This window comes from Oncorhynchus mykiss, chromosome 13 (assembly GCF_013265735.2).
Source record: "Oncorhynchus mykiss isolate Arlee chromosome 13, USDA_OmykA_1.1, whole genome shotgun sequence".
In the NCBI taxonomy this organism is placed as follows: domain Eukaryota; kingdom Metazoa; phylum Chordata; class Actinopteri; order Salmoniformes; family Salmonidae; genus Oncorhynchus; species Oncorhynchus mykiss.
In genome coordinates this window covers 4,269,699-4,283,197 of record NC_048577.1, presented here as the reverse complement: position 1 = coordinate 4,283,197, position 13,499 = coordinate 4,269,699, and the positions used below count along the sequence as shown (strand labels likewise).

General features: G+C 49.2%; 2 protein-coding genes across 5 annotated transcripts; both read left to right on the top strand.

Annotated features, from left to right (window-relative positions):
* LOC110493382 (afadin- and alpha-actinin-binding protein B-like) lies at positions 1 to 11,317 on the top strand. 4 transcript variants are annotated; one of them, XM_036939900.1, is made up of 12 exons: positions 1 to 160; positions 667 to 820; positions 1,463 to 1,532; positions 1,631 to 1,754; positions 3,637 to 3,706; positions 3,910 to 4,030; positions 7,273 to 7,426; positions 7,557 to 7,678; positions 8,267 to 8,428; positions 8,744 to 8,855; positions 10,551 to 10,734; positions 11,079 to 11,306. In XM_036939900.1, exons 1-12 carry the CDS (start codon positions 97 to 99, stop codon positions 11,176 to 11,178), a joined length of 1,437 nt encoding a protein of 478 aa, XP_036795795.1. In that variant the 5' UTR covers positions 1 to 96; the 3' UTR covers positions 11,179 to 11,306. The 4 variants fall into 4 exon arrangements, with proteins under 4 accessions (XP_036795795.1, XP_036795794.1, XP_036795793.1 ...); XM_036939899.1 differs by having other exon boundaries at positions 667 to 857; positions 1,464 to 1,532; positions 7,575 to 7,678; XM_036939898.1 differs by having other exon boundaries at positions 667 to 857; positions 1,464 to 1,532.
* Positions 11,318 to 11,770: 453 nt separating this feature from the next.
* Positions 11,771 to 13,499, top strand: rtnanos3 (Nanos3; the record flags this gene model as incomplete). Its single annotated transcript, NM_001281422.1, is given in 1 exon segment — positions 11,771 to 13,499. A coding segment is annotated over 1 exon segment (651 nt). The 5' UTR covers positions 11,771 to 11,865.

The following is a 13,499-nucleotide window of genomic DNA, read 5'->3' as shown; positions in this document are numbered from 1 at the left end:
GAAGTAGCAAACCTCTGCTCAGGTAGATCGGCCAACACAACACACACACACCTGAATACCTGTTAAGCTCGTTACCATTCGTAAACGTTAACACAGATGGCTTCTAGATGTGGGCAGGGACGGGCAGCAGGGTCCCAGAGGAGACGACAGGAGAGCTCAGGTAAATCTTTATATTAACTCACCAGCTGTTCCACTTCTAGAATATTAGTTCAGAAGTATTGTGGAGCTCCTGCACCTACATATAAACAGTACTGTCACCCATAATGAGTACCGGAACCTATTTCAGTCCAAGTCCACTGTATATACCGCTCCCTCATCTCACTGGAAAGGATTGGGAGTCCCACAGGGCGGCGCTCAACTGGCCAACTCAACCACCATTCAACCCCCTCCCCCTTTCCACTCATACCACCATCCAACCCCCTCCCTCTCTCTACTCATACCACCATCCAACCCCCTCCCCCTCTACTCATACACCATCCAACCCCCTCCCCCTCTCTACTCATACCACCATCTAACCCCCTCCCCCTCTCTACTCATACCACCATCCAACCCCCTCCCTCTCTCTACTCATACCACCCCCTCCCTCTCTCTTCTCATACCACCCCCTCCCTCTCTCTACTCATACCACCATCCAACCCCCTCCCTCTCCTCTCTCACTGTCTCCAGACCTCCAGGACACATACCTCCTCCATGGGGAGCCTAGCCCCCCTCTCAGTAACCTGTCTCTCCATGCCTCCTGGTGGTCTGGCAGGGACGAGCACCGAGAGACAGGGCCCTCTCTTGGCAGGGACGAGCACAGAGAGACAGGGCCCTCCCTTGGCAGGGACGAGCACAGAGAGACAGGACCCTCCCTTGGGGTAAGCTTGTGCGTGTGGTGTGTACTTAACAAATTAACATTGTGGGTTTGAGAGTCAGTCAGGTGAGAATGCGAGTGACAGAATAGTGTGTTTTACTGTGTTAACAACTCATGCCAGCAGCATAGCACCCTGCATCCCTGGCTTCTCAAGCATCTGGTCCCTGGATGGGAGACCAGATGCTGCTGAAGTGGTGTTGGAGGACCAATAGGTCCCACTCTTTCCTCTGGTCTAAAGAAATATCCCAATGCCCCAGGGCAGTGATAGGGGACATTGCCCTGTGCTGTCTTTCGGATGGGATGTATGTACCTCGGCCTAAACATCAGCGCCACAGGTAACTTCCACAAAGTTGTGAACGATCTGAGAGACAAGGCAAGAAGATCCCATGGGACTCATCGTAAGAGTAGAGGTGTTAACCCTGGTGTCCTGGCTAAATTCCCAATCTGGCCCTCATACCATCATGGCCCCCTAATCATCCCCAGTTTAGAAAGGGCTCATTCATACCCCCCTCCATTCCCCAGGTCATTGCTGTAAATGAGAATGTGATCTCCGTTAACTTACCTGGTAAAATATGGGTTAATTTAAAAAAATAAAGTGTTTTGTTCACAGGAGCAACTGGTTGAGAGAAATCAGCACGTTGCCAGACTACAGGATGCACTGAGACGCGAGAGAGAGAAGGTGTGTCTCATGTGTCGTGAGTTTGATGGAAAATATCAACCATGTTGATGAATAACCATTTCCCTCTTATCTATTTCACACACACACACACTCTAAAGGGTTCCAGCCTGCAGTGTCGGTGTAATCAGCAGGGGTCAGAGTTGAGGCGTAGAGAGCAGCACAGCGCCAGACTGAAGGAGAGACTAACCCAACTTGCAGAGAGACACAGAGAGAGGGGCGCCTGTAAGGATCTCTGTCTAACCATCTCTCTCACACTTAATGTGCCCTCTCATATTCTATCCCACTCCATCTTTCTCTCTAAATTTCTCCTAATCTTAAACACACACACCATTCTGCCACTCTCCTTCTACCTACCTATTGTAATGATCTCTGCACAGAGGGAGAGGGCTTCAAGGTCCTTTGCATTTGGGTGGGGGAGGCTGTGAAACTCTCCTGCTGTTGTTGGGCTCATGAGCTTTGACACCTCACGTCACACTTCAGTGCTAATTGAAGTTGCTAGCAACCAAGGTAACCTTAGCATTCAGTCCTTATAAATAAATTACAGTAATATATTTAACTTTTTCTTATTGGCTTGAAGGATCTTCCACTTTTTTTCTTAAATTTTTGCCTAAAATGACCCAAATGTAACTGGCTGTAGCTCAGGTCCTGATGCAAGGATATGCATATTCCTGACCATCTGAAAGGAAACACTTTGTGGACATGTGAAATGACTGTAGGAGAATAAAACACATTCGATCTGGTAAAAGGTAATACAATGGAGAAAAAATGTTTGTTAAAAAAACGATCTATGAAATGCAAGAGAAAGGCCATAATGTATTATTCCAGCCCAGGTGCAATTTAGATTATGGCAACTAGATGGCAGCAGTGTATGTAAAGTTTGACTGATCCAATGAATCATTGAATTTCTGTTCAAAATGTTGTATCAAGACTGCCCAAATGTGCCTAATTTGTTTAACAACTTTTCCAGTTCAAAACTGTGCACTCTTCTCAAACAAAACATTGCCATGGTATTCTTTCACTGTCATAGCAACTGTAAAGTGGACAGTGCAGTTAGATTAACAAGAATTTAAGCGTTCAGACAATATCAGATATGTCCTGGGAAATGTTCTTGTTACTTACAACCTCATGCTAATCGCATTAGCCTACGTTAGCTCAACTGTCCTGCGGGGGACCCACCAATCCTGTAGAGGTTAATTAAGAGGTTTTTAAAGTAACTTCAGACTAAACATGATTAGCTCTCTCTCAATTCAATTTCAATTGAAGGGGCTTTATTGGCATGGAAAACATGTTCACATGTGAAATAGATAAACAATACAATAATGTACAGTAAACATTACACTCACAAGTTACACATTTCAAAAGGGAAAATAAACGTCTCTTATGAATATTGATCATTAGCGGGTATCAACCTAATTCTGCTCTGCATACATTATCTGGTGTTTGACGTTGTGCACGGAGGGTAATTTTGCAGAATTCTGCATGCAGAATCTCCATTTTGTGTTTGTCCCATTTTTTGTGAATTCTTGGTTGGCGAGCGGACCCCAGACCTCACAAGCCTAAAAGGCAATGGGTTTTATAACTGAATCCAGTATTTTTAGCGAATTGAGTTTCTTTTGATGGCATAGAAGGCCCTTGCCTTGTCTGTCAGATCGTTCACAGCTTTGTGGAAGTTACCTGTGGCGCTGATGTTTAGGCCAAGGTATGTATAGTTTTTTGTGTGCTCCAGGGCAACGGGGTCTAGATGGAATTTATATTTGTGGGCCTGGCAACTGGACTTTTTTTTTGGAACACCATTATTTTTGTCTTACTGAGATTTTGTCAGGGCCCAGGGTCTGTCAGGGCCCAGGGTCTGTCAGGGCCCAGGGTCTGTCAGGGCCCAGGGTCTGTCAGAATCTGTGCAGAAGATCTAGGTGCTGCTGTAGGCCCTCCTTGGTTGGTGACAGAAGCACCAGGTCATCAGCAAACAGTTGACGTTTGACTTTGAATTCTAGTATGGTGAGGCCGGGTGCTACAGACTGTTCTAGTGCCCTCGCCAATTTGTTGATGGATATGTTGAAGAGGGCGGGGCTTAACTGCATCCTTGTCTCTCTCCCTCTCTCTGTAGCCATGGAGCTGTTGAACCCGGTGCCCAGAGGTCAGGTGAAGAGGGACAGACCAGCCAGGACCAACGGAAGGTAGCGAGAGTCCAAAATGGCACCCTATTCCCTTTATAGTGCACTACTGTTGACTACTGGGGCTGTGGACTCCGGTTGGAACCCCGGAGATCACCTATTCTGATCCAGGAAATTGAGACGCAGGCTTCTGTTCCAGCCCAGCACTAATGCACCTGATTTACCCCCCCCACCCCCCACCCCACCCCCCCCACCCCCACACACAGGAAGGAGGAGGCAGCGCTACGTGTGATGCTGGAGCGGCGAGAGGCGGAGATAAGGGAGGCCATGAAGCTCCGACACAAACTCACCACGCTACTGCACGCGCTCAGAGCAGACATGGAACGGGTTAGACGGCTCCTATAGCTCAGAGCAGGGTGACGGTGGCCCTAGACACTGTTTTGCATTTCCTCCACTAATGATTTAAGGTTATGATTGGGGGAGGGGATGCTGGTCCTAGACCTGTACCTTTCCTGGTCCTGGGGAGAGGTCTCCACCAAAGGGGTGCCTTAGTACTAACACATCCTGGTTCCCAGGACCAGGCGGGGTCTTGGGGTGGAGGAAGGGGCGGGGTCTTGGGGTGGAGGAAGGGGCGGGGTCTTTTGGTGAAGGAAGGGGTGTTCCCAGGACCAGGTGGGGCAGGGCGGGGCGGGGTCTTGGGGTGGAGGAAGGGGCACGGTCTTGGGGCGGGGTCTTGGGGTGGAGGAAGGGGCACGGTCTTGGGGTGGAGGAAGGGGCGTTCCCAGGACCAGGATTGGGGAAACACTCAGTGGTGGAAAAATGTACCCAATTTTCAAACTTAAGTAAAAGTACAGATACTTTTTTAAAGAAAATGACTTTAAATGTACTTAAGTGTCAAAACTCAAAGTATAAATAATTTGTTTTTGTTTTATTTACAGATAGCCAGGGTCACAGTTCAACATTCAGACATCATTTATAAACGAAGCATGTGTGTTTTAGTGAGTCCTCCAGATCAGAGGCAGTAGGGATGACCAGGGATATTCTCTGTTTAGTGAGTCCTCCAGATCAGAGGCAGTAGGGATGACCAGGGATATTCTCTGTTTAGTGAGTCCTATAGATCAGAGGCAGTAGGGATGACCAGGGATGTTCTCTGTTTAGTGAGTCCTATAGATCAGAGGCAGTAGGGATGACAATAGGGATGATCAGGGATGTTCTCTGTTTAGTGAGTCCTCCAGATCAGAGGCAGTAGGGATGACCAGGGATATTCTCTGTTTAGTGAGTCCTCCAGATCAGAGGCAGTAGGGATGACCAGGGATATTCTCTGTTTAGTGAGTCCTCCAGATCAGAGGCAGTAGGGATGACCAGGGATGTTCTCTGTTTAGTGAGTCCTCCAGATCAGAGGCAGTAGGGAGGACCAGGGATGTTCTCTGTTTAGTGAGTCCTCCAGATCAGAGGCAGTAGGGATATTCTCTGTTTAGTGAGTCCACCAGATCAGAGACAGTAGGGATGACCAGGGATGTTCTCTGTTTAGTGAGTCCTCCAGATCAGAGGCAGTAGGGATGACCAGGGATATTCTCTGTTTAGTGAGTCCTCCAGATCAAAGGCAGTAGGGATGGCCAGGGATGTTCTCTGTTTAGTGAGTCCTCCAGATCAGAGGCAGTAGTGATGACCAGGGATATTCTCTTGATAAGTGTGTGAATTAGAAAAATGTTCTCTACTGCTGAGCATTCAAAGTGTAACAAGTACTTTTGGGTGTCAGGGAAAATTTATGGAGTAAAAAGTCAATTATTTTCTTTAGTAATGTAGTGGAGTAAAAGTAATCAAAAATACCCCCAAAAAACTACTTTTTACTGAAGTACTTTACACCACTGGGAGCACTGCTGTAGCCCCTACAACCCTACATACTGCACAGATCTGAGAGGAGTAGATGTGTGGAAACAGTACAGCAACACCTTATTAACCTTCCTATCAAGTCCCTTCAGATGGGGTGGGAGGAAGGGGGTACAGATGGAGTAGGGTCTTGGGGTGGGAGGAAGGGGCAGGGTCTTGGGGTGGGAGGAAGGGGCAGGGTCTTGGGGTGGGAGGAAGGGGCAGGGTCTTGGGGTGGGAGGAAGGGGCTACGGAAGGGGCAGGGTCTTGGGGTGGAAGGAAGGGGCTACGGAAGGGGCAGGGTCTTGGGGTGGGAGGAAGGGGTTATGGAAGGGGCGGGGTCTTGGGGTGGGAGGAAGGGGCAGGGTCTTGGGGTGGGAGGAAGGGGCTATGGAAGGGGCGGGGTCTTGGGGTGGGAGGAAGGGGCAGGGTCTTGGGGTGGGAGGAAGGGGCAGGGTCTTGGGGTGGAAGGAAGGGGCAGGGTCTTGGGGTGGAAGGAAGGGGCAGGGTCTTGGGGTGGAAGGAAGGGGCAGGGTCTTGGGGTGGAAGAAAGGGGCAGGGTCTTGGGGTGGGAGGAAGGGGCACGGTCTTGGGGTCTGAGGAAGGGGCTATGGAAGGGGCAGGGTCTTGGGGTGGGAGGAAGGGGATACAGATGGAGCAGGGTCTTGGGGTGGAGGAAGGGGCAGGGTCTTGGGGTGGAAGGAAGGGACAGGGTCTTGGGTTGGAGGAAGGGGATACAGATGGAGCAGGGTCTTGGGGTGGAGGAAGGGGCAGGGTCTTGGGGTGGGAGGAAGGGGCAGGGTCTTGGGGTGGGAGGAAGGGGCTATGGAAGGGGCAGGGTCTTGGGGTGGGAGGAAGGGGATACAGATGGAGCAGAGTCTTGGGGTGGAGGAAGGGGCAGGGTCTTGGGGTGGAAGGAAGGGGCAGGGTCTTGGGGTGGAGGAAGGGGATACAGATGGAGCAGGGTCTTGGGGTGGAGGAAGGGGATACAGATGGAGCAGGGTCTTGGGGTGGAGGAAGGGGCAGGGTCTTGGGGTGGAGGAAGGGGCAGGGTCTTGGCGTGGAAGGAAGGGGCAGGGTCTTGGGGTGGAGGACGGGGCGGGGTCTTGGGGTGGAGGACGGGGCGGGGTCTTGGGGTGGAGGACGGGGCGGGGTCTTGGGGTGGAGGACGGGGCGGGGTCTTGGGGTGGAGGGCGGGGTCTTGGGGTGGGAGGACGGGGCGGTGTCTTGGGGTGGGAGGACGGGGCGGGGTCTTGGGGTGGGAGGACGGGGCGGGGTCTTGGGGTGGGAGGACGGGGCGGGGTCTTGGGGTGGGAGGAAGGGGCACGGTCTTGGGGTGGGAGGAAGGGGCACGGCCTTGGGGTGGGAGGAAGGGGCACGGCCTTGGGGTGGGAGGAAGGGGCACGGCCTTGGGGTGGGAGGAAGGGGCACGGCCTTGGGGTGGGAGGAAGGGGCACGGCCTTGGGGTGGGAGGAAGGGGCACGGTCTTGGGGTGGAGGAAGGGGCACGGTCTTGGGGCGGGAGGAAGGGGCTACGGATGGGAACTGAAACTTGTGCACGGTCAGCAGGGGAGAACATTTTGGAACATTCAGCTATAAACATGTAATGTAGAACTAACATGCCTCTTGATGCATGGAATCATGTCAGCTCTATTCATGGCATTTCTATCTGCAATATTTGGCAACTGAACCCAACCCTGGGTATGGTGAGAGGATTGAGCTGATTGGCCGAAAGCTACTACTTTGTCACTTTTCCCACAGACCCTATTGGACACTGTGGGTGACCAGGAAGAGGACCCAGACAGCGCCAATATGCTGGTCGAGTCAGAGGAGTCCCTGGGCGAACATGTGACAGGGGGTGTGGTCCAGGGATGGAAGAGTGTGCAGAGGAGACTAGGAGACCTCCTGAGTCAGGGTGAGAGGGGATGAAGCGGCACCGTGTTCCCTACGTAGTGCACCACTTATGAACATAGGGCCATTTTGGACGCACACAGCGACTTGTAGGAGATAAACATGAATTTGTTTATGACTAAAGAAATATTCAGTGGTTTTTGTGTGTATAGGTCACGTGGCTGTGGGGACCGACCAGGATAAGCTCTTGGCCCAGCTAGAGACAGAGTTGGATCAGAGTCAACAGTTGGTCAAACTGCAGCAGCATCTACTACAGGTGGACTATACCCGCTACAATGTTACGGCTTTGAAATTTTGGACAAAGTTACATAGTTATCTTTCTCTCCGGTTCTCCATGTCATCCCCCTTCTCCATGTCATCCCCCTTCTCCATGTCATCCCCCTTCTCCATGTCATCCCCCTTCTCCATATCATCCCCCTTCTCCATGTCATCCCCCTTCTCCATGTCATCCCCCTTCTCCATGTCATCCCCCTTCTCCATGTCATCCCCCTTCACCATGTCATCCCCCTTCACCATGTCATCCCCCTTCCTCATGTCATCCCCCTTCCTCATGTCATCCCCCTTCTACATGTCATCCCCCTTCTCCATGTCATCCCCCTTCCTCATGTCATCCCCCTTCCTCATGTCATCCCCCTTCTACATGTCATCCCCCTTCTCCATGTCATCCCCCTTCCTCATGTCATCCCCCTTCTCCATGTCATCCCCCTTCTCCCGTGTCATCCCCCTTCTCCCGTGTCATCCCCCTTCTCCCATGCCCTCTCTCTCCCCACGCCCCTCTTTCTCCTCTCCTCCATCTCTACCTACCTTCCCTCCCCATTTCCCCATGTAATCTCCCCCTCCCCAGGACAGTGTGATCACTCCGGTCCCGGCCGCTCTGACAGACTGCTACTTCCTGGAAGAGTGGGAGCGGCTTCAGGACAGCTGGGCGGAGCTAGAACACCAGAAGCGGAGCTTCCATAGGGAGAGACGGGCCTTCACCGACGCTGCCATCCGATTGGGCCACGAGGTGAGAGACAGAAAGGGGGAGGGAGTGAAAACTGTCTCCTTGGATTGAAAGAAATATTTAGAGGGATGGGTGGTTAGGGAAAGAGGGAAACCAAGTCAGTTGTACAACTGAATGCAGTCACCTGAAATGTGTCTTCCGCATTTAACCCAACCCCTCTTAGTGAAGTGTTTGACTCTGATTATTTTATTACGTACTTAGTGTCTCAAATCAATTCAAATTTGTATTGGTCACATACATGGTTAGCAGATGTTATTGCAAGTGTAGCGAAATGCTTGTAATACATTAGAAAAAATACTGCTGTGTGTGTGTGTGTAGAGACGTGAGTTTGAGCAGCAGAGGGCCTGTGTGGTGAAGCAGCAGTATCTGTTTGACTCTCCGTTGGGGAGGACGTTGCAGCGTCACAACAGGAGAGAGAGCACCGTCCTCAGTGAGTCAGCATAAATCTTGTTCTATGCATCTACTGTATATACATGACATGACCAGAAGTATGTGAACACCTGTTGGTCAAACATCTCATTCCAAAATCATGGGCATTAATATGGAGTTGGTCCCCCTCCACTCTTCTGGGAAGGATTTCCACTAGATGTTGGAACATTGCTGCATGGACTTACTTCCATTCAGCCATGAGCATTAGTGAGGTCGGGCTCTGTTGGACAATTAGGCCTGGCTCATAGTCGGCGTTCCAAATTTTCCCTAAGGTGTTCGATGGGGTTGAGGTCAGGGCTCTGAGCAGGCCAGTCAAGTTCTTCCACACCGATCTCGGCAAACCATTTCTGTATGGACCTTACTTTGTGCACAGGGGCATTGTCATGCGGAAACAGGAAAGGGCCTTCCGCAAACTGTTGCCACAAAGTTGGAAGCGCAGAATCGTCTAGAATGTAAGTGTATGCTGTAGCATTAAGATTTCCCTTCACTGGAACTAAGGCGCCTAGCTCGAACCATGAAAAACAGCCCCAGAACATTATTCCTCCACCACCAAACTTTACAGTTGGCCCTATACATTGGGGCTGGTAGCGTTCTCCTGGCATCCTCCAAACCCAGATTTGTCCGTCGGACTGCCAGATGGTGAAGCGTGATTCATCACTCTAGAGAATGCGTTTCCACTGCTCCAGAGTCTAATGGCAGTGAGCTTTACACCACTGTGTATGGTGGTCCTAAGCTTGTGTGCGGCTGCTCCGCCATGGAAACCCACTTCATGAAGCTCCCGACGAACAGTTATTGTGTCGATGTTGCTTCTAGAGGCAGTTCGGAACTGACTGTTGCAACCGAGGACAGACTATTTTTACTCGCTACGTGCCTCAGCACTCGGTGGTCCCGTTCTGTGAGCCTGCGTGGCCTACCACTTTGCGGCTGAGCCGTTGTTGCTCCTAGATGTTTCCACGTCACAATAATGGCACTTAGTTGACAGGAGCAGCTCTAGCTCCTATCACTGTGCCATGTTGAAAATCAGTTAGGCCATTCTACTGCCAATGTTTGTCTATGAAGATTGCATGGCTGTGTGCTGGATTTTATACAGCTGTCAGCAAGGAACGTGGCTGAAAAAGCCGAAGCTACTAATTTGAAGGGGTGTCCACATACTTTTGTAATGTAGTGTATATTGGTTATTCCCGAGTGGCGCAGCGGTCTAAGGCACTGCATCTCAGGGCTGATGAGTCACAGCAGACACCCTGGTTTGATTCCAGGCTGTATCACAACCGGCCGTGATTGGGAGTCCCATAGGATGGCGCACAATTGTCCCAGCGTTGTCCGGGTTTGGCCACGGTAGGCCGTCCATTGTAAATAAGAATTTGTTCTTATCTGACTTGCCTAGTTAAATTTAAAATATTGGCCATATACCACAAACCCCTGAGGTGCCTTATTGCTATTGTAAACTGGTCACCAATGTAAATTTTACTTTGTTTTTGTCATACCCATGGTACATGTCTGATATACCATGGCTTTCAGCCAATCAGTATTTAGGCTCCAACTACCCAGTTTATAATCAACAATGAACACTACATACTGCTAGATATTTGCAAAAGCGTTACTAGTTTGGTTTCGACTCTAGTTATTGCTTTACTAAAGGGTTTTACTATAGCATCGTATTTTAGTCACTTCAGGGGATTCCTGTGTGCACTCGCAGATCTCTCAGATTCTGATCACATGATCTTGTCCGGCTGCCGGCCGGCCACGCCCTCCTCTGCCGAGTCTGGGATCATACCCTGGTTAGGGTCATCGGTGTCTCTGCAGGTTCATGGCAAAGTCAAAGTTCACACGCCCAGCACCCCAGAGCTCTACTCTGCCCTCCAACTGCCCTACAGCTGCAGGTCAGGCCCAGACATGTCCTGGCTCAGTTCCAAATGGCCCCCTATTCCCTATTTGGTGCTCTGTTATTGACCAGGGCCTGGTCAGAAGTAGGCCACTATATAGGGAATGGGATGTCATTTAAGATGTGGACCTAGTTACTAAACTGTTAAATCCATCCAATCTCATCATTCTTCAGTAAGATGTTTTATTAATCACCCCCAAAGGGAAAATCATTATTACTGATTGAGGTAATTGCAGATCTTATATGATTACAGATGGATTTTTGTTGTAGATTGGTGTGTGTGATATATATCTATAGAAATAAATTCTGCCATTACCCCGCCCTGTCCCTCCAACTCTGCAGGTCCAGTGAGAGTGATGCCCAGTCAGAGTGCTGGGATGTGGGGGCAGAGAGGCTCCAGTTCGCCCCCCCTGGTCCTCACCTGGACGGGTCATTTCAGTAGTATTGCTGTTTATATGTCGTTTCCATTGTATGTTTTATAATTTTGTCTGTTTCAGTTGTTTGTCGTTTCTATTGTGTTTTATGAAATCGTTTTTTAATGTGTTTAATAAAGATTAATTGTTTGACAGGTTCCTTCTCTACTAATGTTTACTGGAATGACTCGATGAGCCAGGAGAAATGCTACAATAACTTAATGGTGGTAGTAGTGAACAGCGAGGAAGTCGAAGCAGTTTTGAATTTTAACAGAGAAAGAAGGCGACCCCGCTAAGTGATATTTTATTGAAATAGGCTATTATAAAACATCTTCTTATAACTAAGAATTATAATCTAAGTCCTATCAATTTAGACCCTAGAATAGATTAAACAGTTATATTTGAAGTTTTTAATATTGTTGAGGTGTAAAATTGTATCCCAAATAGTTGATCTTCTAAAATGACCAATTTAGCGGTTGTCAGTTTAAAACCATTTGATTGGCTGTTGTCGCGTGCCACGGACTCCCCACTGCTGGCGCACGACACCATCTGATTGGCTGCTTTCCAAAACACGGAAAAGCCCAAAGATGCATGTTGTCAAGCTTGCCTTCAGTCGAGTTCTCAATTAATTGAACCCATCGCATTGTTCAGAAGTTTAGACACCGCTTTCTTTATTCTGGCACATTCTGATTGTCAGACACAAGTCTGTTGGGAATATGAACGCTATGATTTGTCAACTCCAACACCTACCGCGTTACATGGAGTCCGAAAACAGGAGATTCCAACCGTGGCGGGACTACATGAAGCTAGCGGACGCAGTGCGGGAGATGCAGTTAGGGAACTTCACATCAGAACCGTCAACCGTTGAGGGTCATGACTCCGGGATATGGTCGACCATGGTGGAATTTGAGGAGTTTCCGCCGCGAGCCTTGCTGTCACCGATAACACCTGTGCCGACACCACCCCTAGGGCACGAAATGAAACCCCTGGATTCCGAAATCGTCCCCTTGCATAAACACGCTGCTTTACGTCCGAGCAGCACCAAGGGTCCCGAGCCCCCTACAGCAGCGTCCAGATCCTCTGCGGGCACCCGGGGCCAGAAGGAGAGAATGAAGGCGACCTGCTCTAAGACGCCGGAGGAGGTGTCATCACCTGAGCGCAAGATCTGCAGCTTCTGCAAACACAACGGGGAGTCAGAGTCTGTGTATGGGTCCCACAGTCTCAAGAACCAGGATGGGGACGTGGTATGCCCGTACCTGCGGCAATATATCTGCCCTCTCTGTGGGGCCACCAAGGCCAAAGCCCACACCAAGCGCTTCTGTCCCCAAGTCGAAACCACCTACAGCTCGGTCTATGTCAAGTGATAGAAGCGCTAACTCTGGTCCAGGCCGTTACTGCGCTACCCTCTAGACCTACTAACATAGTCAACTTGTTGTTGCGAGATGGGTGGGACCAGAGCTAGAGAAGCGCTGGAGAGACTTCAGGCTGTTGTTTTGCAGACTTTCTTTAGCGTCTCTAGCGCACTGTATGCGGACAATTGTAAGAGGATTTACGAGTGGATATTTAGCTTAGACGCAGTTTGGAACAGGCTGACAAGTTTGTAGACTGTGTAATTTCCTGTTAGTCGTGTGATTTTTTTATTATTTATTTCCTTGACTTTTTCTCGTGTGTTTTCAACCATTGTCGCGTATTTCTATGTATTTATGACGTGTGATTATTTGCGTGCCCGTGCATTTATTTTCAACACATTTTGGGTTTGAGTTTTTTTTTTTTTCTTTAAAGTGGAAATGTCTCTGTCTGTGACCAAACTAACTGAGTATTTACATGTTGGTGTGAGATTTTGTAAAACCTCAACCTCTTAATGTGTCGCCTACTGTGTCGCCCTTACCAACAAACTCTCACTGCAGAATTAAACGTTTATCCCACGTTTCTCCCTGCTACATTGGGGAGGAAAAAACGGAAGTGTTGTCTTGTTTTGAGACTTGTTTTCCTGGCTTTAAAACGACATGCTCTAATCTAACTGTACATATGCAAGTCTACGGGCCTAAAATAACTATTAAAAGAACATTACCATTGACACCAAGACAACTTCTGTTTTATGACGTGGTGTGCTGAGCTACTTTGTATTTCTCATTTACCATGCTAGCTACTATTAAGAACCGTTATACTTTAATATATCTAGAAGTGTTTTTTTATTTTAAATTTGACTTTTCAACCTCGATGCATCTTACATTGGCTGTACAGGACTTTAATGTTAAGTCTAATCTCACTTTAAAGAACTGCGCTACCCCATGTTGAATAGTATGTTTGTTTATTATGATACATGTCTTCTATAATAATAACAATAATA

What these genes read in the sequence shown, in the direction of transcription:
- LOC110493382 (XM_036939898.1), top strand. Translation starts at nt 97, where the DNA reads ATGGCTTCTAGATGTGGGCAGGGACGGGCAGCAGGGTCCCAGAGGAGA. An exon ending in GAGACGACAGGAGAGCTCAG is followed by an intron (nt 161 to 666) that starts GTAAATCTTTAT and finishes CACTGTCTCCAG; the next exon opens with ACCTCCAGGACACATACCTC. An exon ending in AGACAGGACCCTCCCTTGGG is followed by an intron (nt 858 to 1,463) that starts GTAAGCTTGTGC and finishes TTTTGTTCACAG; the next exon opens with GAGCAACTGGTTGAGAGAAA.